Genomic DNA, 22,747 nt, shown 5'->3' with positions numbered 1-22,747 from the left:
TGTTCTGTTATTTCACCAGACCTTGAACCCCTTTTATGCTGTTCCTCCATGGCCCTGGGCCGTGACCCGTGTGTAGTGGTCTGGCCATTGTCAGTCCACAGCCTCATTGTCCACAGTAGCGAGACCTCCTCTGATGGTCAGTCACTGGCTGCCTCGAAGGGTGAAATGTGTCAGGCTCAGACCAAGCTTGACTTCACTAGAATTTTCTTTTCTTTCCATCTTAATCACAAATCACAGCACTCTTTCTTACAGGGGGAAAAAAAAAGAATGAAAGAAACAACCCAACATCCAACCACACTGAGATGATTAAGTAATTAGACAACAATCTGTAAAATGACCAATTATGGCATCATTGAAATGTTTAAACATAAGACAATTACTTTATACTTTACAATGAAATACGAGTTTACAGTGTTTGTAAGGAGGCTAATCAAAACCACTTGAAAATAACTTGCATAGTAAGACAACTGGAAGGAAACATCCCATGGGATGCATGACTTGTGGGACACAATAGAATATTTTTCCCATTTTGCTTTTATTTTTTCCCATTGTGCTTTTTTTCCCATTTTGTTCTGTTCTGTGTCATTTCCATTTTCTTAAGTGACAAGCAGTTTTTCTTTTATAATCAGGAAAATTTTTTTTCAATACATCGTCTCCTCTTTTGTATTCCATCTTTTCCCCTCATCATTCTTGCAATTTATTTCATTGATGATTATGAAAAAGTTACAATTTCTAGTCTCTAAAAAATGAAGAAAAAAAGTCCCCAAAGGGAATTAAATTCCCCACTTGTAGTCAGGGTGGCTTTTCTAAGTCACTGTCAGCTGGAGTCTTATGCCTGGTGACACTATGTCACCAGGGTCCTCTGCACGTGGGAGAACCCAGCTCCCGAGAGTCCATCTTTTGTGGGGTGAGTCAACTGTCTCTGTGAGGTTCACTCTCCCCTCCTGAAGACACTTCGGACAGAGGGCCTCCTATCATGCAAAGCACAAGCATATGCAAAAAGCACAGAGGCACCCATCACCAGACTACTAATTTTTATAATCCAGAGTTTCTTTTTAAGTCTGTATTTTTCTCTGAAAAGCATAGAGCAACATGATGGAAAGTTTGGAAAGTAGGGGAAACAATCTCTCATCGGACCACTTTCTGACCCAAGAACCACCATTCATAACAATGTGTGTAACACTCTCTGTGGTTTCCATGCCTGCATGTTTTCAGGTTTCAGAGTGGTCATGTAATTCTTGGCTCTTAACTTTTTTTGTACCTAAGTTACACTTAGAGCTTTTATCCTGTGGCTACACAACCGTCATTAATCATCATTTTAATGGTCATTTGATGCTTCATGGTGAAAGTGCCATAACAAAATTAATCTTCTTCTGTGGTTCCTTTGGAGTCCTGACACATCTTGCTGTCATGAATAATCCCAAACTCCCGTGATACAACTTTTCCTGCTTTTTAATAATTTTCTTAGGATAGCTGCCCAGAAATGAGATTATTGGTTCAAAGGAAATGAGCAGTATTTTGGCTCCCAATATGCATGTCCGAGTTGCCTTCTGAAGGTTCATGGTGCCTGCCAGCCAGTATGTCACGGGGTCGGGCGTGTCTCGGTCTCCCCTGCAGAGAGTCACCGAATGCTGCACCCAGAGGCTGCGTGAGCCTCCAGGCCTGCAGCTTGAGAAGTGTTTCACTGGATGTTTCACTGGTTGTCTCTGTTGATATCAGCAGACGTCAAAGCAAGTCGCCATCTAAGCCTCTGCCCCCAATCTCTTTTCTCAGACCCTCAGGAGGTTGTGGAAGAGACCCCCAGCCCCACGGAGCCCAGCACAGAGGCCCCAGAGCCCCCCGAAGAGCCCCTCCTGGGGGAGCTGACGGTGACGGGATCCTCCCCGGACTCGCTGAGCCTCTCCTGGACCGTCCCCCAGGGCCACTTCGACTCCTTCACCGTCCAGTACAAGGGCAGGGATGGGCCCCAGGTGGTGCGTGTTGGGGGTGAGCAGACTGAGGTGACCATTGGGGGTCTGGAGCCCAGACACAAGTACAAGATGAACCTGTATGGCCTGCACAGGGGGCAGCGCATGGGCCCCGTGTCCACCGTGGGCGTGACCGGTGAGTGAGGGTAGGGAGCGAGGTGGGGAGCGTGGGGTACAGGATGGGGAGGACGGGTCCTGGAAGAGTTTCCCTTTAACCCATCTTAATGAAAATATAAATATTCTCAGCAGTGTGTCTTTTCCAGAACATCAGATGGTCGAGGCTTCTTGTTAAAAGGCAGATTCAGATTTGGCAGGTTTGGGCTGGGGCTGGACACACTGGATTTCTAAAGTCCTTCCTGATGCTGATGCTGCTGGTCCAGGGACCACGCTCTGCTAAAGCTCCTCACAAAGCAATCGGACACTTCCTTAGATTCTATCAGACAGAATCGTGCTTGCATGCCTGAGTCCTCACAGGAGCTCAGACAAGCTCGGCCTCTATGTAGTTGACTGGAGGCTGTGGCAGAAGGCAGGAGTATGCTTAGAATTTAGTGTCTTGACTGAAACGCCCCCTAGCTGCACAGTTTGGGTGTTAACAGACTTGTGACACCAGTGGTTCAAGAAAGATGTGGGTGGCCCGAGCTAAGCACTGAGGAAGTTCACTGAGATAAACCTTGAACGTGGCAGAGAAACCAGTTCTTATCCTACGGGGCTCACAGACAGGCTGTGGACCAGCAAAGGGGAATGTGTAGGTGACGGGAAGCCCCACGGCCAGGCCAAAACTGGGCAGTGAGGCCAACAGCAGCCTGCCTGCCCACGGGTGTCCATGGGTTCCCACGGGACAGCTGAGACTTGACGACCAGCAGGCTTTATCTTGGTGACACTTACAGACAGGATGAAGGGTCTCAGTACTAAGAACATCATGGCACAAGAGAGGATTTTTTACAAAATTCTTGGAGTGGGAGAGAGAGTCTTGAGATGGGGGTAGAGAGGTTGGGGCTGCTCAGGAAGCCAGGAATTTCTCTCCCAGAATAGAGAAGACTGCTTCACAGTTTTATGCCAAGACTGAGACCCTCGGATGTGCTTTTAAAGACTCATTCTGGCTCCCTGTGAAAAACAGGTGGAGGCGGGAGGCAGAGAGAGGCATAGGGAGGTGGTAACCCAGGTGACAGGTAAGGGCATCCCAGACAGGGTGGCAGCGCTGCAAGTGTGGGGAGTGAGAAGATGCAGGAGGGACTCCAGAGAGAGAATCAGACAGAGAGAGAACTCCAGAGAGAGAAGCTGAGTCTTACGGCAGCTGGTGCATGCTAAGTCGCTTCAGTCGCGTCTGAGCCCGCCAGGCTCCTCTGTCCCTGGGACTCTCCACGCGGGAATACTGGAGTGGGTTGCCATGCTTCCTCCAGGGGATCTTCCTGACCCAGGAGTTGAACCCGCATCTCTTAGTCTCCTGCATTGGCAGGCGGGTTCTTTACTGCTAGCACCACCTGGGAAGACGGCAGATGGCAACAGGAATAGATCCAAGAAGACTCCAGGTTTCTGATTAGAGAAGGGGGATGGGGCTTCTGAGCTGCTTGAGGGGCAAGACACGAGCCAAAAGGAGTTAAGACGCTGTGAGACCACAGTGGAGGGAGGCCCAGAGCCCAGTGGCCACGTGGGCCTGCATGTGAGGAAGGGTGCTGGTAGGTATGGGTGAGAGCAGGGCAGATGAGGCTACGGTGCCAGGAAGGCCGACATTAAAGGGACCAGAAAGAAAGAGTTAAGAGAAAGAGGAGTTAGAGCTCCTGTGGATAGACATGTCCTGTACCTTATTATTTTATTTTTGTAATACACCCCTTTATATGCTGAACTGAGGACTGAGGAGACCTCACCTGTCCTGTATGTCTCTGTGCAGCTCCGGACTACGATGCCGTGACCACCCAAACCCCCTCCACCGCGGTCCCCGAACCTCCCACCAAGCCCCGCCTGGGGGAGGTGACCGTGACGGATGCCACCCCCGACTCCCTGAGCCTCTCCTGGACCGTCCCCGAGGGCCAGTTCGACCACTTCCTGATCCAGTACAAGAACGGAGACGGGCAGCCCAAGGCAGTGAGGGTGCCCGGGGACGAGGACGAGGTCACCATCTCGGGCCTGGAGCCAGACCACAAGTACAAGATGAACCTGTACGGCTTCCACGACCGCCAGCGCGTGGGCCCCGTCTCTGTCATCGGGGTGACCAGTGAGTGGACGGTGGAAGCCCCAGGATGGGACCTAGTGGGAGGATCACCTTCTCAGGTGATAGGGGAGTGGGGTGTGGGAGACCCCTCTCGTCGAGGCTGAGCCGTGGTGCTCTTTGTGCCTCCCCTGGGCTCCCTGAGGACTAGTGCGTCCTCCTGGGCAGAGAAGGGCCTCCGTGAGCCATGCTGGTGGTGGCCCTGGTCCCCACAGCTGACCCCAGAGACTCCAGGCGTGTCTGTGAGGTGTGGACCGAGCAGGACCACCAGCCTCCTTAGGCTTCTCTGAACTGACCTCAGGGTCCCCAGTGGGGACCATGACTTAGGAGGAGACCCAAGGACATCTCCTGGGGACCCTGACTCACCCTCTGTGTGTCCTTTCTTCTCAGCTACAGAGGAAGAGACCCCCAGCCCCACAGAGGTGGAGGAGACCCCCAGCTCCACAGAGATGGAGGAGACCCCCAGCCCCACAGAACCCAGCACAGAGGCCCCGGAGCCCCCCGAGGAGCCCCTCCTGGGGGAACTGACGGTGACGGGATCCTCCCCGGACTCGCTGAGCCTCTCCTGGACCGTCCCCCAGGGCCACTTCGACTCCTTCACCGTCCAGTACAAGGGCGGGGACGGGCCCCAGGTGGTGCGTGTTGGGGGCCAGGAGACTGAGGTGACCGTTGGGGGCTTGGAGCCCGGACGCAAGTACAAGATGCACCTGTACGGCCTGCACGGGGGGCGGCGCGTGGGCCCCGCATCCACCGTGGGCGTGACCGGTGAGTAGGAGAGCGAGCCCCGAGCCCTAGGTTTCCCTCTGCTGCCCTCGTGTTTCCCTCTTTGGGACATCAGCACTTCTCGCAAATGGGGCCTGTTCTCTTTCCTCACGTGGTGCTGAGGATCCCACCCCATGCTCGAATTGCGTGAGGATTGATGGACGGAGTGCTCGGGGTCAGCTCGGCAGGTAGCCTCTGCCCCACACATTTCAGCTTTCTTCCTTCCTTCATGATCTGGACCCTCAGACCTGCCAGGTGTTCATGTGTGGCTTAGCCTCCCCGACCAAGCATTCTAGCAGCTTGGCGCACAGATGGAGAACCAGGTTCTCTAGGTTGAATCCTGCTCTGAAGGTACTCATTTTGCAAATGTCTTAACCTCTCTGCACCACGGATGCCCACACAACGAGGGTGTTGAGGATAAAAGCACCTACTTCAGCGGCTGTGTGAGGATTAAATGCACTATTTGCGAACTACCTATAGCAGTGCCTGGGACACACGAAGCAGTTAAGAAGATTTCCTGCAAATGGTCATTTCACAGCCAGGGAGCAGCGCCCCCTCTCTGGCCCAGGGTCCTGTCGTTGACCACAGCCTCCTCTGCTCTGTTCCAGCCTCCCTGACTACAGAGCGCCCCCTGGCACCCCGCCTAGGGGAGCTGGTGGTGGCAGCCGTGACCTCGGACACAGCGCGTCTCTCATGGACGGTGGAGCAGGGGCCCTTTGACGCCTTCCTGGTCCAGTACAAGGATGTGCAGGGGCAGCCCCAGGCAGTGCCCGTGGCTGGAGACCTCCGAGAGGTCACAGTTTCGAGTCTGGCCCCCGGCCGCAAGTACAAGTTCCTCCTGTTCGGATTCCGGGATGAGAAACGACACGGCCCAGTCTCTGCAGACGCAAAGACTCGTGAGTGAGGGCTGGAGGCCGCCTTGGCCCTGTAGCCACCTGACCACCCTCCACTCCCTTGTGGAATTTCACATTTCCATGCTCCACACCCCAGACCCATTTATTTACCGGGTTCAGTGAAATCCAAGTCCTGTGTACCCAGTTACCCTCTCATTCCCATCCTACTCCTCCTATATCCCCAGAGAGACTTGTTTTCTTCCCTGGCCCCTCTTTAATCCCTACTCCTCTGCCTCCCCTCTTCCTGACCTGTGACCTTGTCACCCCCTCCCAGCACCCAGAGCCAGCACCCTGAGGAGGCTGCCTGTTTCGTTTCTGTCACATTCCATGCACCTCTCTCTTGCACAGTCCCAGACACGAACCCTGCTCCCCACCTGGGGGAGCTGACGGTGACGGACGTGACCCCGGACTCCGTGGGCCTCTCCTGGACAGTCCCCGAGGGCGAATTCGACTCTTTCGTGGTCCAGTACAAGGACAGGGACGGGCAGCCCCGCGTGGCGCCTGTGGCCGCCAACCAGCGCGAGGTCACCGTCCCCGGCCTGGAGCCCAGTAGGAAATACAAGTTCCTGCTCTATGGGCTGGTAGGCAGGAAACGACTGGGCCCTATCTCTGCTGAAGGCAGCACAGGTGAGCCCCAGGTCCCCCCCGCTCGCGGCCTTTTCCAGAGTTGTCTTTCATCTGAGCCCCCAGAGCTGGCCCCAGGGATTTCGACATGGCAATCATAACACCAAAAGCAAATATTTATTGAGTCCCTACTGAATGCCAGGCACTGTTCTAAGCATTTATTTCCTTCAATCTCTTATTGGCAATATAATAAAAAGAACTCAGACTTTGGAGCCAAGCAGACCTGTGTTCAATTTCTGATTGCCAGCTATGTGGGCTTGGACAGGCCACTTCTTCTCCTTGTGCCTCAGTTTCCAGACCTGCATAATGGTTATGAATAATATCTAATGGGGCTCAGTAAATGTTCACATCCTCCTCCCTCCATTCCAGTTCTATGGCAAGAGGTGGAAAATATGGGAGGGTTTGGCTGCAGAAAGACCATGGAAAAATCTAGTGTCTTGTGACCATGACTCAGCCCCTTGAGGAAGGGGTGGAGGTGGGTCACTGACCCTTACCCCACCTCTAGGACCATGAGTCACCCTGGCCAGACAAGGATGGGGCGCATGGCCAGCTGGGGCCAGGGGGTCTCAGACTCCGTCATTATCTTCCCCAAACCCTCACTGTGGAGACTGGAAACAGGCTTCTCCAGCCCTCATCAGTCAGCACCCATGCCCACCTAGACAAGTCCCTTTTGTGCTCCGCTCTGCCCTTTGTCCTCTCGGCTCTGCCCCTGGCTTCTCCCCCTGCCCCACCCGGCCACCCTGCTCTAGTGGAGTTAGTGCCGACTGGAAGCAGGTGGAAAGGAGAGCCCAGGCTGATGGCAAGGCAGGGGGAGGTCACGGCCAGTAATGGGAGCCCAGGAGCTTGGCTGGCTGCCCGGGCCAGCTCTGACTGTTTGGGGGCATCTCCCTGACAACCTAGACATCCTCTGGGCGCCTTTCTCAGCTCTGACCACATTCCCGGCTCTGGGGGCCAGGGGTCAGGGGAAACTAAGGCCCTTCCTGTAACCCCAGCCTGCTCTCTCTCATGAGGTGATCTTTTCTGCATTTACTGCACCCTCATCACAGAGGGGAGGCAGTGGGAGCCAGAAGTTTGGGCAGTGGCCCCCATAGGAGGAAACTGGGCTCCTTTGGAAGGGCAGGGCTGGGACAGACTGTCTCCCCAGGTTGTGGGAGGACCCTCCCTCCTCCCAGAAGTTGCCAGGGCTGAGATAAAGGCACCTCTTATTTAAGGGTTTCTCCCCCGCCCCCACTCTCCCCACAGCCCCCCTGGAGAAGGAACGACAGTCCCCACCCCGCCTGGGGGAGCTGACAGTGACGGATGAGACCCCAAACTCCCTGCGCCTCTCATGGACAGTGGCCCGGGGCCCCTTTGACTCCTTCGTGGTCCAGTACAGGGGCTCAGATGGGCAGCCCCGGATGGCGCCTGTGGCCGCAGACCAGAGGGAGTTCACCGTAGAGGGCCTGGAGCCCGGCAGGAAATACAAGGTTCTGCTCTACGGGCTCCTCGGAGGACAGCGCCTGGGCCCCGCCACTGTCCTGGGAATGACAGGTGAGCAGGAGGCCGTGCTGCTTGGTCCCTGCAAACTGGCCTGAGTGCGTGTCCCCAGGCCTCTGTGCTGCAGGTCAGGCAGGAGTGGTCAAGGTGGAGGCGCAAGGGGCTCAGGAGGAAGAGCCTTGGAACAGTGATCGAGGGATCCGTCAAAAGCAGAGCCAAGACAAGCAGAAAGACAAAGCCCTGGCAAGGGTCCCTAACCTCCCGCCTCCCCTCCCCATCCCCCACCCCCAGCCCCACAGCTGCCAGCTGCTCCCTATCACCCTACTGGGTCATCTCTTACCTCCCGGCAGCGGCAAACCCCCTCCCGTGGATGAGTCAGGAGCATTTTCTCAAGTGGAAAATTACTGGAAAACAAAGCCGGCAAGGAGCATAGAGAGCAAGAGGAGTGACTGCACTGATGCAGTTCCCCTTCCAGGCTTCCTAATATCATGCCCACATCAGCCTGGCTAGTGGGAGTCGCTCTCCAAGCTCTCCTGCCAGTTCCATCCTCAGGCCTTCTCAGCAGGGAGGCCCGTGTGCCCTGAGCTCAGGGAGGGGCTGAGTGAGTCCTGCCTCAGGCCATGGCTCAGGCCGCCCTGGGGGTTGGGGAGGGAGCAGGGCCCGTGCAGACATCTAGAGTGGGGCACGCTGAGACCTCGGGGAAGAGAAAGAGAAAACAAGCGATTCAGGCAGCATAGGAGCCCCACAGAGAGGCCATGGGGCAACTGGGCTGGTGCTCAGAGTGGCCCGGGTGGGTGGGTGGGGTCAGGGTCTCAGCAGGGGTGCAGCAGATTCAAGAGAAGGAAGATGCTAGGAGAGCCCGCGTCCCTGTCTTCTCTCCACTTGGCTGCTGTGGCCAGGATGGAAAGGTGCCCCCCTCAGCCTCAGCCCTGACCCTCTCCATCTCTGGAAGGTGAGATGGAGTGGGAGGGCCCCTCTGCACCCCCCGCCCTGCACTTAGCTTCTCCCTGGGCTTCTCCCACACAGCCCCAGAAGAGGACACACCAGCACCCTGGCACGCAGCCACGGAAGCCCCCATACCCCCTGAAGGGCCCCGCCTAGGGGTGCTGGCAGTGAGGGACGTGTCCCCGGACTCCCTGCGCCTCTCCTGGAGCGTGGTCCAGGGCCCCTTTGACTCCTTCGTGGTCCAGTATCAGGACACAGATGGGCAGCCCCAGGCCTTGCTCGTGGGGGGCGACCAGAACAAGGTCCTCGTGTCAGGCCTGGAGCCCAGCACCTCCTACGAGTTCTTCCTCTACGGCCTCCACGAAGGGAAGCGCTTGGGGCCCGTCTCAGCTGAGGGCACCACAGGTACTGCCCGGAGAGGAACTGGCCTCCTGGCCTTGGCTGCCTCTTGTCTGGGACTGGGAAGGCAAAAGGGGGTGCCCAGAAGTGGTGCCCACGGGGAAAGAACATGAGGAGGGCGCCATGGAGGGAGGAAGGGGTGCTCCGGCAGGCCTTGGCCCTACACACGTGTTGTCATTATGGGTCTGACCTGTCATTATGGGTGGCAGCCCCTCTTTAGCCCCATTTTACAGAAAGGAAATGAGGGCCAGGAAGGGACCTGCCGCAGGGCACCTAGCTGGTATACTTCTGTCTCCAAACCCTTCTCTCCCACCCACTCTGCAGGGCCAGTTCCTGCGGGTCAGACGCCCGGAGAGCCCGGGCCCAGGCTGTCTCACCTGTCGGTGACTGATGTGACCACGAGTTCACTGCGGCTCAACTGGGAGGCCCCACCCGAGGCCTTTGACTCCTTCCTGCTCCGCTTCGGAGTCCCATCTCCAAGCACCCTGGAACCACAGCTACGTCCCCTGCTGCAGCGGGAGCTGACGGTGCCAGGGACACGGCGCTCGGCTGTGCTGCGGGACCTGCACCCAGGGACCCTGTACACCCTTACACTGTACGGGCTGCGCGGGCCCCACAAGGCCGACAGCATCCAGGGCACAGCCCGGACCCTCAGCCCAGGTGAGGCTCTGTCCTGGGCACATAGGCGCCCTGCCCCAAAGTGGGGGTCTTGGACTTTGCAGGGCGGGACCTAGTGCCACAGCCAGAGCGGGAGTCGGTGAGCCCTCTCGGAGTCTGCAGAGCAGCTTCCATTACTAGGTCCAGAGAAAGGGCGGGTGGTGATGAGCATGTCTGGAGGCTGTGGGGCCCCGGGAGAAGGAGCCTCCCCACCCCATGCCCTCGTCATCATTCCTTCGCACATCCCTCCCATCAGTTCTGGAGAGCCCCCGTGACCTCCAATTCAGCGAAATCAGGGAGACTTCAGCCAGGGTCAGCTGGACACCCCCAACATCCAGGGTGGACGGCTTCAAAGTTTCCTACCAACTGGCAGATGGAGGTAATACCCTTCAGCCTGCGTCCTTGCCCTTTTCCCCCTGCACCCTGCCCGCCTCGTCGTTCCTCCTTGCCTCCCTGGCCGCCCCCACCTCCCAGCCCACTGTGTGTTTCCAGGGGAGCCACAGAGTGTGCAGGTGGATGGCCGGACCCAGAAACTCGAGGGGCTGATCCCAGGAGCTCAATATGAGGTGACTGTGGTCTCCGTCCGTGGCTTTGAGGAAAGTGAGCCTCTCACGGGCTTCCTGACCACAGGTGAGCAGGACTGGGACCCCGGGCAGGAAGTAGGGGGAGAAAATGAGGGCACCAGCGGGAGTTGAATGGGGAAGGGGAGGAGAATGGGGGTGTTGGAGGCTCCAATGGCAGACAAGAGGTGCAGCGGAGTTTGGGAAGGTGACAGGTGGGGAGAGCAGCCAGGACCAGCTCTAAGCGCCACCCCACCCCACCCCCCCACGCCCTTCTCCCAGTTCCTGATGGCCCCACCCAGCTGCGGGCACTGAACCTGACTGATGAATCTGCCCTGCTGCACTGGAAGCCCCCCCAGACCCCGGTGGATACCTATGATGTCAAGGTCACAGCCCTAGGGGGTGAGTGAGGCTGGTTGAGGCCTCTGGGGGATACTTGTTCAGAGAGGGGGAGCAGAGGGCAGGCTGGGCTCCAGCAGGGCAGCGCTGATACTGGCCCCCTCCCAGCCCCTTCCCTCCAGGCCTCAGCCCCTGGGAGCGCCGTGGACTACCCCCTGCAGGGCCTGGTGACCCACACCAACTACACGGCAACCTTGCGTGGTCTTCGGGGCCCCAACTTCACCTCCCCAGCCAGCATCACCTTCACCACAGGTGTGGTCCGTGAAGTGCATGGGATTGGCGGGGGGGGGGGCAAGATAGCCAGGAAGGGCCTCATCTCCATCTTCTCTTCCTCCCGCTCTCAGGGTTGGAGGCACCCCAGGACTTGGAGGCCAAGGAAGTGACCCCCCGCACAGCCCTGCTTACTTGGACAGCGCCCGAAGTCTCCCCAACTGGTTACCTGCTCAGCTTCAACACCCCAGGGGGACAGACCCAGGTGCCCCAAGCCCTGCTTCTCAGGCCAGCTCCCTCCCTGAGTTCCAGTCCAGAGGCTTCTGGGGGTGGGCACCACCTCCCTCTCCCCTGACCACCCCTTGTCTGTTCCGCAGGAGATCGTGCTACCAGGAGGGGTCACCTCTCACCAGCTCCGCGGCCTCTTTCCCTCCACCCCCTACAGCACCTGGCTCCGGGCCATGTGGGGCGACAGCTTCACTCCCCCCGTGACCACTTCCTTCACCACTGGTACTCGGGCCCTGGGACCTGAGTCTGGGTGATGCTTGGGTAGCGAGGGTCTAGGATCTGGATAAAGAACTGGCCCCTCACTGCTCTCCCAGGTGGACTGCGGATCCCCTTCCCCCGGGACTGTGGGGAGGAGATGCAGAACGGGGTCAGCACATCAAGGACCACCACCATCTTCCTCAATGGCAACCGCGAGCGACCCCTGAACGTGTTTTGCGACATGGAGACCGATGGGGGTGGCTGGCTGGTGCGTGGCGGTCAGAAGCCCATGGGGTCTGTATCAGGAGGGGTTGCCAGGCCAGGAGGCACAGGCTGATGGTACCACCACCTACTTTCCAGGTATTCCAGCGCCGCATGGATGGAAAAACGGACTTCTGGAGGGACTGGGAGGACTACGCCCATGGTTTTGGGAACATCTCTGGGGAGTTCTGGCTGGGTGAGTGTCTCACAGGGATTGGGGGACCAGGGAAGGGACTGGGGCCCTGTGGACTCACACTGCCCCACGAGCACAAACTCCCCACCCACAGGCAATGAGGCCCTGCATAGCCTGACCAAAGCCGGCGACTACTCCTTGCGCGTGGACCTGCGGGCTGGGGACGAGGCCGTGTTTGCCCAGTACGACTCCTTCCAAGTGGACTCAGCTGATGAGTACTACCGCCTCCACCTGGAAGGCTACCATGGCACCGCAGGTGAGGGCTCAGTCTGGGGGGCGGGCAGGGAGAGCCGGGAGAGGAGAGGAAAGGACCTCACTGCTCCTTCCACGCCCTGCCAGGGGACTCCATGAGCTACCACAGCGGCAGTGTCTTCTCTGCCCGGGACCGAGACCCCAACAACTTGCTCATCTCCTGTGCCGTCTCTTACCGAGGGGCCTGGTGGTACAGGAACTGCCACTATGCCAACCTCAACGGGCTTTATGGGAGCACAGTGGACCACCAGGTGAGAGGTCTGGGGGGCCGCACCAAGCTGGAGGTGCTTGGGGCTCCACCTGCCTGGGTGTCTGTGACACACAGTGTGATAAGTTATTGAATGGCTCAGCACTTCAGGGCTCTTGCATGTGAAATGGAACAATAATGCCAATCTCACCAAGTTATCTTGAGGAGGAGATGATTTATTGGATGTAAAGGCACAGCTCATGATTCTGCTTCAGTCCTTTGCAGTTGGGGTTTAAAAGGAAAAGAGGAGGCAGGGAGAATGGCTGATTGATTTCTGGAACCATCTCCCCAGAGGGGAGGGCAGGCGGGAGCTGAACGGCTGGCACTGACTCTCTCCCAACAACCCCCTTCCCAGGGAGTGAGCTGGTACTACTGGAAGGGCTTCGATTTCTCAGTGCCCTTCACGGAAATGAAGCTGAGACCAAGGAACTACCGGCCCCCGGGCAGGGGAGGCTGAGCCGCCGCTCACCCCTCCAGCGCCCCACCATGACTGCCGAGCACTGAGGGGTTGCGCCTAGAGAAGAGCCAGGGGCCACCTTGACCATCCAGCCACCAGCGGAAGCCTTCTCCACCCGCGATCTCACAGCACCATGTTTACAGGGGGGAGGGCAGGGGTTTGTACGGGAGCAATAAAAGGAGACACCGAGGCACGTGACTGGTCGAGTCCGCCCCCCACCCCTCCCCCATCACTGAGCACTGGCGCTCTCCCGGGCCCCGGCCTCCACCCCCCGGGGCTGCAGCCGCACCTGGAAAGGCTGGACCTTGAGGTTGACGCCGCAGTAGGGATCCGGCTGCAGCGACGGCAGGGCGCCCACGGGCGGCGGCAGCAGGGTGAAGGCCTGCAGCAGTCGCAGGAGCACCACGAAGAGCTCCAGGCGCGCCAGCGACTCGCCCAGGCACACACGTGCCCCGCAGCCAAACGCCAGCGCGCTGGGGTTCGCGCCCGGCTCCAGGAAGCGGTCTGAGATCGGAAGGACAGATCAGGGTCTCAGGGGCCGCCGGCCTCCGGACCCCGCTGCACCGCCACGCCCCGACCGCGGGCACCCGCCCCACCACGCACCCGGCCGGAACTCGTGCGGCTGCTCCCAGACGGTCTCATCCAGATGGGCACCTTGGAGGTTGGGGATAACGACCATGCCCTCAGGGATGTCGTAGCCGAAGATGCTGAGGGTTAGGGTTAAGTTAGAGGCCCGCTGAGGCCCCGCTGGGGCCTTGGCCGTTCATCCCTAGGCCTCCGGAGTCACCTGCTAGGCCGCGTGGTGCGGTGAGGCAAGGCCAGGGGCACGACCGGCCGCAGGCGCAGCACCTCCGCGATGGTGGCGTTGAGCAGAGGAAGCCGAGCACGGTCCTTGTAAGTGACTCGGGAGCACGAGGCTCCGGGGCCCAGCTCGCGATCCAACTCTTCCTGAAGGCGGCGCTGAATCTGGGAAATGGGGTCCCAATCCTGGCACTGGCCAGCCCCCAGCTGCCAACCTCCACCACGTGTGTCTCTATGTGTGTGTGTGTGAGAGTCACTCAGTCATGTCCCACTCTTTGCAAGCCCATGGGCTGTAACCCTCCAGACCCCTCTGTCCGTGGAATTCTCCAGGCAAGAGTACTAGAATGGGGTTGCCATTCCCTTCTTCAGGGCATCTCCCCAAGCCAGGGGTCGAACCTAGGTCTCCTGCATTGCAGCAGATTATTTACCATCTAAGCCACTAGGGAAGCACAAACTTCCACCATTCCCTGGAGGAACGAACAAGAGACTTTGTGCCAAGTAGGAGAACCCATGCCAACCCCACTGACCCACCCAGTCCTATCCCCCACAACACAGCCTGCATTGCCATCAGTGAGGTAGGTTCCCACCACCTGGCCAGGCTGCCAGGAAGGATCCCTTGGCCTCCTCCAGGGCATACCTCGGGGTGGTGAAGCAGGAAGGCCACAGCCCAGGAGAGGGTGCTGGCCGTGGTTTCAGTGCCCCCGATGAAAAGGTCCACCACAGACATGTGCACGTGTCCTTCCAGGAGCTGTCCCGGGCCCTCTTCTACTCGTTGCCTCCCTACCCCCTGGAGCATGTAGTCCATCATATCCCTCCACTGGCCGGCCACCATGCTCTCCTGGGGAGGGGAGGAGGAGCCGGCCTGAGTGCCTGGGTTGGGGAGAGTGTTTAGAGGATGCCTTGGGTCCAGGACTGCAGGGATGGCCCAGAAGCTGCCTGGCTCTGGGCAGCAGCGTCACTGCTGCCGGCCGAGGAGGAGCCCGGTCCCCGCGCCGTTCCCACCTTGTGGCGCCTCAGCTGCTTCTCCACCATGTGGTCCCTGTTCTCTACGGCCTTCTTCAGCCTCCAGAGCCCAGGGTTGGGGAAGAGCTGGGGCAGAGAGTAAGAAGGTGTAGCTGCTGGCAAGGAAGCCAGTTCCCCATCCCCACCCTTTCTCCCAAAAGCAGGCGTGTCGGGGCTGTGCCTCCTCACCCTGAGAAAAGGAACCATGTCCAAAATCTGGATGGACCAGTGGTCCCAGGTCTTCATCAAGTCCTGAACACAGTCGTGAAAGGCATGTACTAAGGTGTCCTCCTGCCAAAAAAGGAGGAAATCCTTTCAGTGCAGAACCAGGAGAGGATCAGGGAGGGGTTGCAGGGGGCGGGGGGGGAGCGGGGCAGGCATATGGGAGGGCAAGAGAGCCTTGACCTTGTCTCCAAAAGTGAGGTAACAGATGATGCTGCAAGTGAGGAGAGAGAACTCCTTCTGGATGGTCACGGGGGCACCAGCCTGGACTCTCATGCGCTGAAGACAAAGAGCATGAACTAAATAGGGACCTGGGACATCCCTGGTGGTCGAGAGGCTAAATTCTCTGCTCCTAATGCAGGGGGCCCTGGTTCGATCCTTGGTGAGAGAACTAGATGCCACATGCTTCGGGTAATAGAACTAAAAAAAAAAAATAGAGGGACTTCCAGGAGGGGTGAAGCTGACCTGGGCTGACTGTGGGAGTCCAGGCTCACCTCGCAAAACTCCTGGGTCAGCTGCTCCACCCAGGGTTCCACGGAGCTGCGGGTGCCCAGCAGCAAGGCTGAGCGGGTGAGTTTCTTATGGGCCTTCCAGAGCAGAGAGTAGTCCCCCAGAGAGATGTCCTGGCAGCGCTGAGACACCAGCTTGTCTGCAAGTAGGGGTTGGGGGTGGGAGGGTCGACTTGACCAAGGAAGCCACAGGCCTGACCTCCCCTGCCTCCCAAAGCCCTGCTTCTCCCCTCAAGCAACCTCTTACAGGATGGTATCTGGGGTCTGCCGGCAAAGTCCACCCACTTCCTGATCATAGCCTCCTCGATGGTCCTCTTGGAGTTTAGCACCACCACCTCTGGCGGGGGGAGTGGTAGGCAAAGCAGGAAGTCAGCAGGAAAGCACACCCCCAACCCTCCTCACTGTTGTGGGCCAGGAAGGAAGCAGACCCTCACCTTGCAGCCCAAGGCGAAGCCTGTAGACAGGCCCGAGTTTCTGAGTCAGGCTCAGCAGATGGATGGGGAGGTTGGGCTGCAGCAGGTGCAGGAAGCCGGGGACCAGAGGTGGGAGGTGGAGGTTTCTGAGCTTCCACCGGCCCCACAGCAGGTGAGCGCTGGCTAGCAGGGTGAGCAGCAGCAGCAGCCCTGCGAGGACCATGGCTGGAGACCCAGGCAGAGGCCCCGGCCCCGCCACTTATAGCTCTCGACACCTCCAGCCACCTGGCTACTCGGGCTGTTCTGAAGCCTCCCTCGACTCCTTCCCTCGGGTCCTTGCCCACTGTCCCGCCCACAAAACAGTACGTTCCTGGAATGGCATCCATCCTCTTGGCCTTGGAAAATCCAATATCAAAGAGCAGGCCTTTTCCCATTCATCTATCAAGAAGAAAGGAAAGGAAATACAACCCTGACCTTCTTCAACAGCCAGAATCAGCTTTCTGTCAACCGTTCAGGAAAACGTGTCCATGAGCCCTCTCCCACTCCCACCCCACCCCTACCGCCACCTTGGACCAGCTTCCTGCCACGGGGTTTGTCTCAGAGAGAAGAATGACAACCCACGCCTAATATGCCCTCCCAGATGGCCTTTGAAGCACGAAATGAGATGAGAATGATGTGTGTGTTTTTCTTTTAACTTACAGATAGGGGAACCACATGCCCTGATTTGCTCGTGTTATCCCAGTTTACGCCTATAGTCCAAGTGTCATCAGTAATAGTGCTTCTTTTTATTCTCAAAACTTGAACAAGAAAAATTAAATGTTTCCCCAGTTTGGAGCTCTTACCCTGTACCTGACGCTGTTTGGTTGCAAGGAAAAGAGACCCACTTGAGCTAGTTTGAGCCAAAAGTAAGAATTGTTCTACAAATACAGGGATATCTCACAGAATCGAAGAGCAGGCAAGTAGAAAGGACCTACTTGGCCTTGCTAAGCCAGGGACTGTGAACTAAAGAGCCCTAGAGACATGGCTGCTTCCTCACTCTTCGTTCCTGCGCTCTCATTTGTTTGTTATTCCTGGCTGCACTGGGCCTGTATTGCCACGCCTGGGCTTCCTCTAGTTGCGGCGAGCAGAGGGCACTCTCTCGCTGTGATACTCGGGCTTCTCTTGTTGTGAGGCGCAGGCTCTAGGCATGTGGGCTTCAGTAGTCGAGGCTCGTGGGCTCTAGAACTCGGGTCAGTCGTTGGGGCCCACAGGCCTGGCTGGTTCACAGCACGTGTGATCTTCCCACACCAGGGATCCAACCCGTTTGTTTCATTGGCAGGTGGGTTCTTAACCACTGGGCCACCAGGGAAGTCCCCTCCCTTCCCTTGGTCTACAGTCCTCTCCTCCCACTCTGCAGTGAGGCTGCTTGTGCTCCCAGGTGCAGGCGGCACAGAACTGCTTTCGGGGTTAGACTCCACAGAATACGGGTCTAGCCCCAGGACAAGAGGGCTTTAATGGCATGATCAAACACGCCCCCCATCGATTCCAACGTCCTCAGGAAGCAACTTGAGAGCCACAGCTGGGATCAGGGGCCCAGCCCTCTTCAGGGAGCTGTTGCTATGAGGGGTGGGGTCCCAGTGGACTCGGTAGGGCTACCAGTGGCCACTGTTGCAGGTGAGGGGGCAGTTGAAGGACTTGCAGGAGAGGTCATGCTAAAGAGGGGTGGCAGGACTCGGTGGGAGGCTGGGGCACCTAGGAGGTGGGGTGAGGGCTTAGAGCTGACCTGAGTCCACGCATCCCCCAATACCCCATCCATTCTCTGCCGACCTCAGAGCTTTAATCCGAGCAAGACTCTGCCACCAGAGAGCCTGGGTCGAGATCCCAGCTGTGGTGCCAACTAGCCTAAAGAGTTCACTCCTGGGGGTCCTAATGGGAGAGGCTCAGCTCAGCCTGGACCCAGGCCTGGGACTGGGAGGAAGAAAACTTGGGATTTCTGGTATTGGGAAGCAACAGCCAGCTCCTTCCTCATAGTTGACCTCAGGCCCTAGATCATGTCTTGCCACAACTATAGCTGAATGTTTGCTTCTCATACGTGGCTTTATGCCACCACCATGCTGACCAGATTTCGGGTGAGATCTGATGGGCAATGACCAGTCCATGTGGACAATAGCACTAAGAAGCCTCTGAAACACTGAGGAAGGTCAGAACGCTTTTGTAAAAAAAATATTCACTTATTTGGATATACATGGTCCTAGCTGCAGCTTTGGGAATCTTAGATCTGCAGTTGCAACATGCGGGATTTTTCTTTTTTTCTTTTTTTAGTTGAGGCTCTTATTTGTGGCATGTGGGAATTAGTTCCCTGACCAGGGATCAAACCTGGACCCCTTGCATTGGTAGTGCAGAGTCATAGCCACTGGGCCACCAGGGAATTCCCAGGTCAGAACTACTCAAAGTTTCATGGAATGGAGAGTGACCTGGACTGCTGACCTGCTTGTGAACACCACTTCGTAACGGACACCATGTACCTTGCCAACCCCGTCTCTTCCATACCACCTCCAAATCCTGATTCCAAACAAGATAAATGATATGCAATGCCCCCAAAAGTGCGGTCCTGCCCCCAGCCTTGGGGCCTTTTATGTTCTTTCTTCTGCCTCAAATACCCTCATCTACTCCTACTCCCTTTGCTTGACTTTTCAGCCTGCAGAGTCCAACTTACAGGTCACCTCCTCCAGGAAGACTCCCCGGCCTACTTCTCACATGCACCCAGACTGGTCAAAGGCCCCACAGAACCATGCAGCTCCCTGACCTCATACCATTCACAGAAGATGAGGATCTGGACCAGGGCATGGCCTGGAGTGAGAGGTTGATTCAACACAATTCAACACAATTCCTGTTGAATGACTGAATGGCAGGCTGCTGAGTTAGCTCAGTTTCCCTCAAAAATGACCTCAGCACATTCCTCTAGTGAATTTCTAGGTTAGCCCTGAAGACCCAAGAGGTGCTGCCATCATGGGGGAGAGCTAGGCAGGCAGGTGGGGAGGGTTGACCCCAGGGAACAGCAGTTCCCTCAGAGTATTAAGAAACACCAAAGTCGGCCTTTCGGTCTGTTTGAAATCAGTATCTGGATGAAGACATCATCAGACCTGAGGACTGCACATTTCTGGGAAAGTTACGTAATACTGCTGATAAAGGGATCCAATGTCAAACGGGCTTTCAACACAGCAGGTCTCGGTTAGAAGCAAGACCCAGAAGTGCCGCGTGCCTGAGCACAGTGGGGGACATGCAGCTGGGGAGCTGCTCACAAAGCAGAAGGGCTGAGGTGCCTGGTGTGCAGCCCCCCGCCTGAGGCCCCAGAGACAAGCTGTCAGGCACAGGGAGTGGCCTGCGGGCAGAGTAAAAGGGAGGTTTTAGTGCAGACACGGGATCCCCAGAGCGCAGGGTCAGCTGCTCACCACAGTCACTATGTGGCACCGAGCTCCCAAGGGGTTGCCTGGGGGAGGAGGGGATTCAGGCAGAGCTGGACTCTGCAAGGGTCACCCAGGCTCTGGGAGCCTTAAATGATGCCCACCCTGGCCTGGACCCCCCAGGACCTGGTGCAGATGGTGGGGACGCTGGTCTCAGTCCTGGAGATACACACGGACACTATGCTGCCAAAGGCCTTTATTGAGTCCCTGGTTTTGCCTAGGGCTCTGGTCAGGGTTCAGGGCACAGCGAGAGTCCAGGCACTATATTTCCACAGCTCCGGCTCCTCCTGGAGAAGCTGGGAGAGTGCCCTCACACCTGGCAGCCCTGCGTGCCGTACTCCTGGAGGAAGCTCTTGAGCTGGGCACAGGGTGTCCGATGGCGGGTGCTCTGGCACATGCGCTCAGAGGGCATCTCCTCGATCCAGCTGTTGGAGTCCAGCAAGTACTGGGGGCTGTGGGCAAAGGGGCAGTCAGCAGGGGTCAGTGGAGGGGCAGGGGCAGACCCTGAGGCACCTGGCTTCTGAGGGCACAGGGGACCGTTTCCCTCGAGAGGCATGGGCAGAGCAGAAGACTGAGGGGTCCGAGAACTCACTCTCCCTTGAGGTCGTAAGTGGCCCCATCCAGACCCATGATCAGATATTCTTTCCCAGGTTCCAACTGAAGGCGGCAAGAGGCTCGGACCAGGAAGTTTCTGGTCTGATCAGCGGTGGCCCTGGCATCCTTGGCTGAGGGGAGAAGGTCCACAGAGTCATCAGAGGGGAAGAGGAGGGGTGGGACAGCAGGGGGCCGGGGGGCTTTGCGCCGAGCCTCCATTTGACCCTCACCACTCCCAGCGGGCAGGTCCTGCGTTCCTGTCTGTGGACAAGCCCAGGGCTTCTAAGAGGCTGAGGGGCTTTGAGCTCAGACTGGCTGCAGTTTCACTCTTCCAGGCGCCAAGGCCCCAAAGCCAGACCTCAGCACCCCAGTATGGCCCCCAGCCCTGCCCACTTATGTCCCACTCTTACTGAAATGAAGGACTTGGGTGATACGGGTCTCAAAGAGGCGGAAAGCGGCCCTGCTGTCTTCTCGGAGAACCTTAACCTGGAAGCCTGTGGGGGGTTTAGGAGAAATTAGTTATCCCGAGGCTAAGAGAACGGGAGGTCAGTGCAGAGTGACAAGGCTGCCCATGGGCCTGAGAGGAGCAGGCCAAACCTAAGAGACCTTGAGGGTGGGTCAAGGACAGGGCCCGGGCGGGAAGACTGACCGTAGTCCACTCGGGGAGAGTAGCAGGCGAATTTCATGCGGTAACCCTCCACGTCCTGCTGCCCACGCTCCAGGGCCCGGCGCTGTCGAGGGCACTTCCCTGAAGTCAGGGGCCCAGGTGAGACCGTGTAGGCCCCAGCCACGCCGCCTTCCCACCCCTGATCCCCGGCCCAGTGTCTCACCCTCAGCACACTGGCAGACATCCGCAGAGCACAACGTGGACAAGAGTTTGCTCTTACGTGGTGCCCCATAAAACACAGAACATTTGCGCTCTGGAGAAAAGCAGAAAGGGGCATTCTTTAGGCCACTCGCCTCTCCCTGCCTCCCCGGTCCCATGGACCCACAGGACTCCCTTGCCACCCTCACTGCCACCTAACCCCACACTCCCGAGAGCCCCCGATGTCTCACCAGGATTGTAGTAGTCATACAGGACGGCACTGGCCGGCTGTACCAGCCCCACGGGCACCTCCTGCACAGCTCCAAAGCCCACACACTCCCGGGAGGTGGGGACCTGCCATGGGGGGCGATGGGTGGAGGGAAGTCAGGGACCCACCTCTGGGCCCTGCAGACCGCTGTGATGGATTTGCTTGGCCTGTTTGGTTCCGGTCGACCTTATCTTCAGTGTCCTTCACCATTTGTTACCTTCTAGCCTCGGGATTTCTAAAAACTGCTCCCCAAGGTCTCTACTGACTTCACTGCCCACATGGTGACCTCACCCATCCCCGGGGCCCTGAGCGGCTTCACAGAGTCTCCCTTCATGGACACATTCTTCACAAAACTCTCCCTACCCTCAGGGCTAGCTTCCAGACCACCCCTGATTCTGACCTGGTCATTTCTGCCCTTCCTGCTTGTCCCTCACAGAGGCACGGGCCCCAGCCCAGGCCCTTCCCCTTCTCTGTGCTCTCCTGGGGCGGTCTCACCGCTCCCCGAACTCTGCAGGCGAGTGGCTCCTGAATCAAATGTTCAACCTGATTCTTGTATTGGGATTTTTACAGAATGTATTAAACAGTCCCAGTTCCCACTGCCTGCCCTCCAAACCCACTCACCCTCTCTGTAGCCTCACTGATACAACTAACGCCTCACTTATCTCCTAGGTACCAGCAAGTGCTAGCCCTCTGCCGCCCTCTCTGACCCTCCACTCATGTAGACCCTGATCCCTCTCCTCATGGCCACACCACTCCAGTCCAGCTTGGTATCGCACGCGAGTTTCCTTCCTAAGCTGCATGGTGAGCTCCCTGTCTTGACATCTTCCACATTTTCTTCAACGAGACTCCTCTGCCTGACTTCTCTAGCCAACAGGGTCTGTCCCTTCTGCATACACTGGGCAGGGCGGACCTCCCCAACCCATAAACACATGGCGAATGGTATCACAGTATTAACACACCTTTTTCACATTTCTCTCCAAAGGTTACAATAAATATTCAGAAAAATTTGGAAGGCCGTAAGAGAGTTGATAACTGTGTGTTAGTCAAATACGGCCATGGGAAAAAAAAAAAAAAAAAAACTCTTCTAGGTCCACCATCATTTTAAAAACAAAAACAAAACACACTTGAATATCAAAATAGGAAGTTCAATAACAAAAAAGCAGTCCCTCACGACGAATAAATTCAAATTTAAGAAAGGCGCTCTCTCAAGCCCTCGCTGGCTGACCAGCACTGGACCCAAAGCCCCAGAAGCGGCTCAGCCCCGCCTCCCTGCAGGCAGCGGGGAACCTCCCTGGCCAAGGCTCTGACCCAATCCTGTCCTGTCTCCCTGCTCACACCACAAGTTCTCTCCAGAGCAGTAGCTGCTGATACACCTGCCTCCTGGGAATCCTCCTAACTTGAGCTCAGGAAACCCAGTGCCAGCTGTGGGCCCCTCTGTCACCCTCCTTGCTCACCGAGTCGAAGTACAGCAGCACGTGGGGACCCTCGGTCTCAAAGTGGCTCACGTATCGGTCGGAGAGGGAGGTCAGCTGTGGGGAACAGGAGCCGGGAGTCACAAGGAGGAAGCCCCTGGCCACGTGCATGTGACGACAGGGCTCAGCAGCTGGGGCTGCTGCGGGGATGGGGCAGGGCTCCTGGGGGCACAAGCGGCCCCTCTGGGTGGCTGGTCACACCTTCTCCAGGTCAGCCCGCAGGG

At 57.6% G+C, this 22,747-nt stretch overlaps 3 protein-coding genes and 1 long non-coding RNA gene across 12 annotated transcripts in view; 1 reads left to right on the top strand and 3 right to left on the bottom strand.

Annotated features, from left to right (window-relative positions):
* Window positions 1–13,184, top strand: part of TNXB (tenascin XB) — a 56,352-nt gene extending 43,168 nt beyond the window's left edge. For 3 of the 5 annotated variants that reach the window (XM_040250350.1, XM_040250346.1, XM_040250348.1), the window contains 19 exons: window positions 1,774–2,103; window positions 3,856–4,179; window positions 4,564–4,938; window positions 5,544–5,831; window positions 6,177–6,455; window positions 7,695–7,982; window positions 8,955–9,278; window positions 9,597–9,932; window positions 10,186–10,308; window positions 10,422–10,559; window positions 10,772–10,891; window positions 10,997–11,140; window positions 11,233–11,363; window positions 11,476–11,608; window positions 11,701–11,852; window positions 11,945–12,041; window positions 12,133–12,294; window positions 12,378–12,541; window positions 12,893–13,184. In XM_040250350.1, coding sequence (XP_040106284.1) covers window positions 1,774–2,103; window positions 3,856–4,179; window positions 4,564–4,938; window positions 5,544–5,831; window positions 6,177–6,455; window positions 7,695–7,982; window positions 8,955–9,278; window positions 9,597–9,932; window positions 10,186–10,308; window positions 10,422–10,559; window positions 10,772–10,891; window positions 10,997–11,140; window positions 11,233–11,363; window positions 11,476–11,608; window positions 11,701–11,852; window positions 11,945–12,041; window positions 12,133–12,294; window positions 12,378–12,541; window positions 12,893–12,994 — 4,010 coding nt within the window. In that variant the 3' untranslated portion in view covers window positions 12,995–13,184. The remainder of the gene's footprint in view (window positions 1–1,773; window positions 2,104–3,855; window positions 4,180–4,563; window positions 4,939–5,543; window positions 5,832–6,176; window positions 6,456–7,694; window positions 7,983–8,954; window positions 9,279–9,596; window positions 9,933–10,185; window positions 10,309–10,421; window positions 10,560–10,771; window positions 10,892–10,996; window positions 11,141–11,232; window positions 11,364–11,475; window positions 11,609–11,700; window positions 11,853–11,944; window positions 12,042–12,132; window positions 12,295–12,377; window positions 12,542–12,892) is intronic. The other 2 variants (XM_040250349.1, XM_040250347.1) reach the window with 2 other exon arrangements.
* Window positions 6,594–7,696, bottom strand: LOC120870585. Its single transcript, XR_005722812.1, has 2 exons — window positions 7,098–7,696; window positions 6,594–7,060 (listed from the first exon to the last, which is right to left on the bottom strand). It is a non-coding gene; the product is annotated as an uncharacterized LOC120870585 (long non-coding RNA).
* On the bottom strand, window positions 12,693–16,462 carry LOC120870583 (steroid 21-hydroxylase). Of its 5 annotated transcripts, XM_040250354.1 has the most exons (11): window positions 15,963–16,462; window positions 15,776–15,865; window positions 15,514–15,668; window positions 15,203–15,298; window positions 14,987–15,088; window positions 14,798–14,884; window positions 14,433–14,633; window positions 13,782–13,960; window positions 13,598–13,701; window positions 13,284–13,498; window positions 12,693–12,754 (listed from the first exon to the last, which is right to left on the bottom strand). In XM_040250354.1, exons 1-11 carry the CDS (start codon window positions 16,162–16,164, stop codon window positions 12,749–12,751), a joined length of 1,437 nt encoding a protein of 478 aa, XP_040106288.1. In that variant the 5' UTR covers window positions 16,165–16,462; the 3' UTR covers window positions 12,693–12,748. The 5 variants fall into 5 exon arrangements, with proteins under 5 accessions (XP_040106288.1, XP_040106287.1, XP_040106290.1 ...); XM_040250353.1 differs by having other exon boundaries at window positions 12,693–13,498; XM_040250356.1 differs by lacking the exon at window positions 14,433–14,633.
* Window positions 16,463–19,560: 3,098 nt separating this feature from the next.
* On the bottom strand, window positions 19,561–22,745 carry LOC120869758 (complement C4; the record flags this gene model as incomplete). Its single annotated transcript, XM_040249034.1, has 8 exons — window positions 19,561–19,836; window positions 19,977–20,109; window positions 20,389–20,472; window positions 20,628–20,726; window positions 20,809–20,898; window positions 21,035–21,137; window positions 22,506–22,580; window positions 22,725–22,745. Coding segments are annotated over 8 exons (747 nt in total), but the record flags the coding sequence as incomplete, so codon positions are not given.
* Window positions 22,746–22,747: the final 2 nt, after the last annotated feature.

This window comes from Oryx dammah, unplaced genomic scaffold (assembly GCF_014754425.2).
Source record: "Oryx dammah isolate SB20612 unplaced genomic scaffold, SCBI_Odam_1.1 HiC_scaffold_11, whole genome shotgun sequence".
NCBI classification, from domain to species: domain Eukaryota; kingdom Metazoa; phylum Chordata; class Mammalia; order Artiodactyla; family Bovidae; genus Oryx; species Oryx dammah.
The sequence above is the reverse complement of the archived record's forward strand: the minus strand, read 5'-3'. Positions and strand labels throughout refer to the sequence as shown.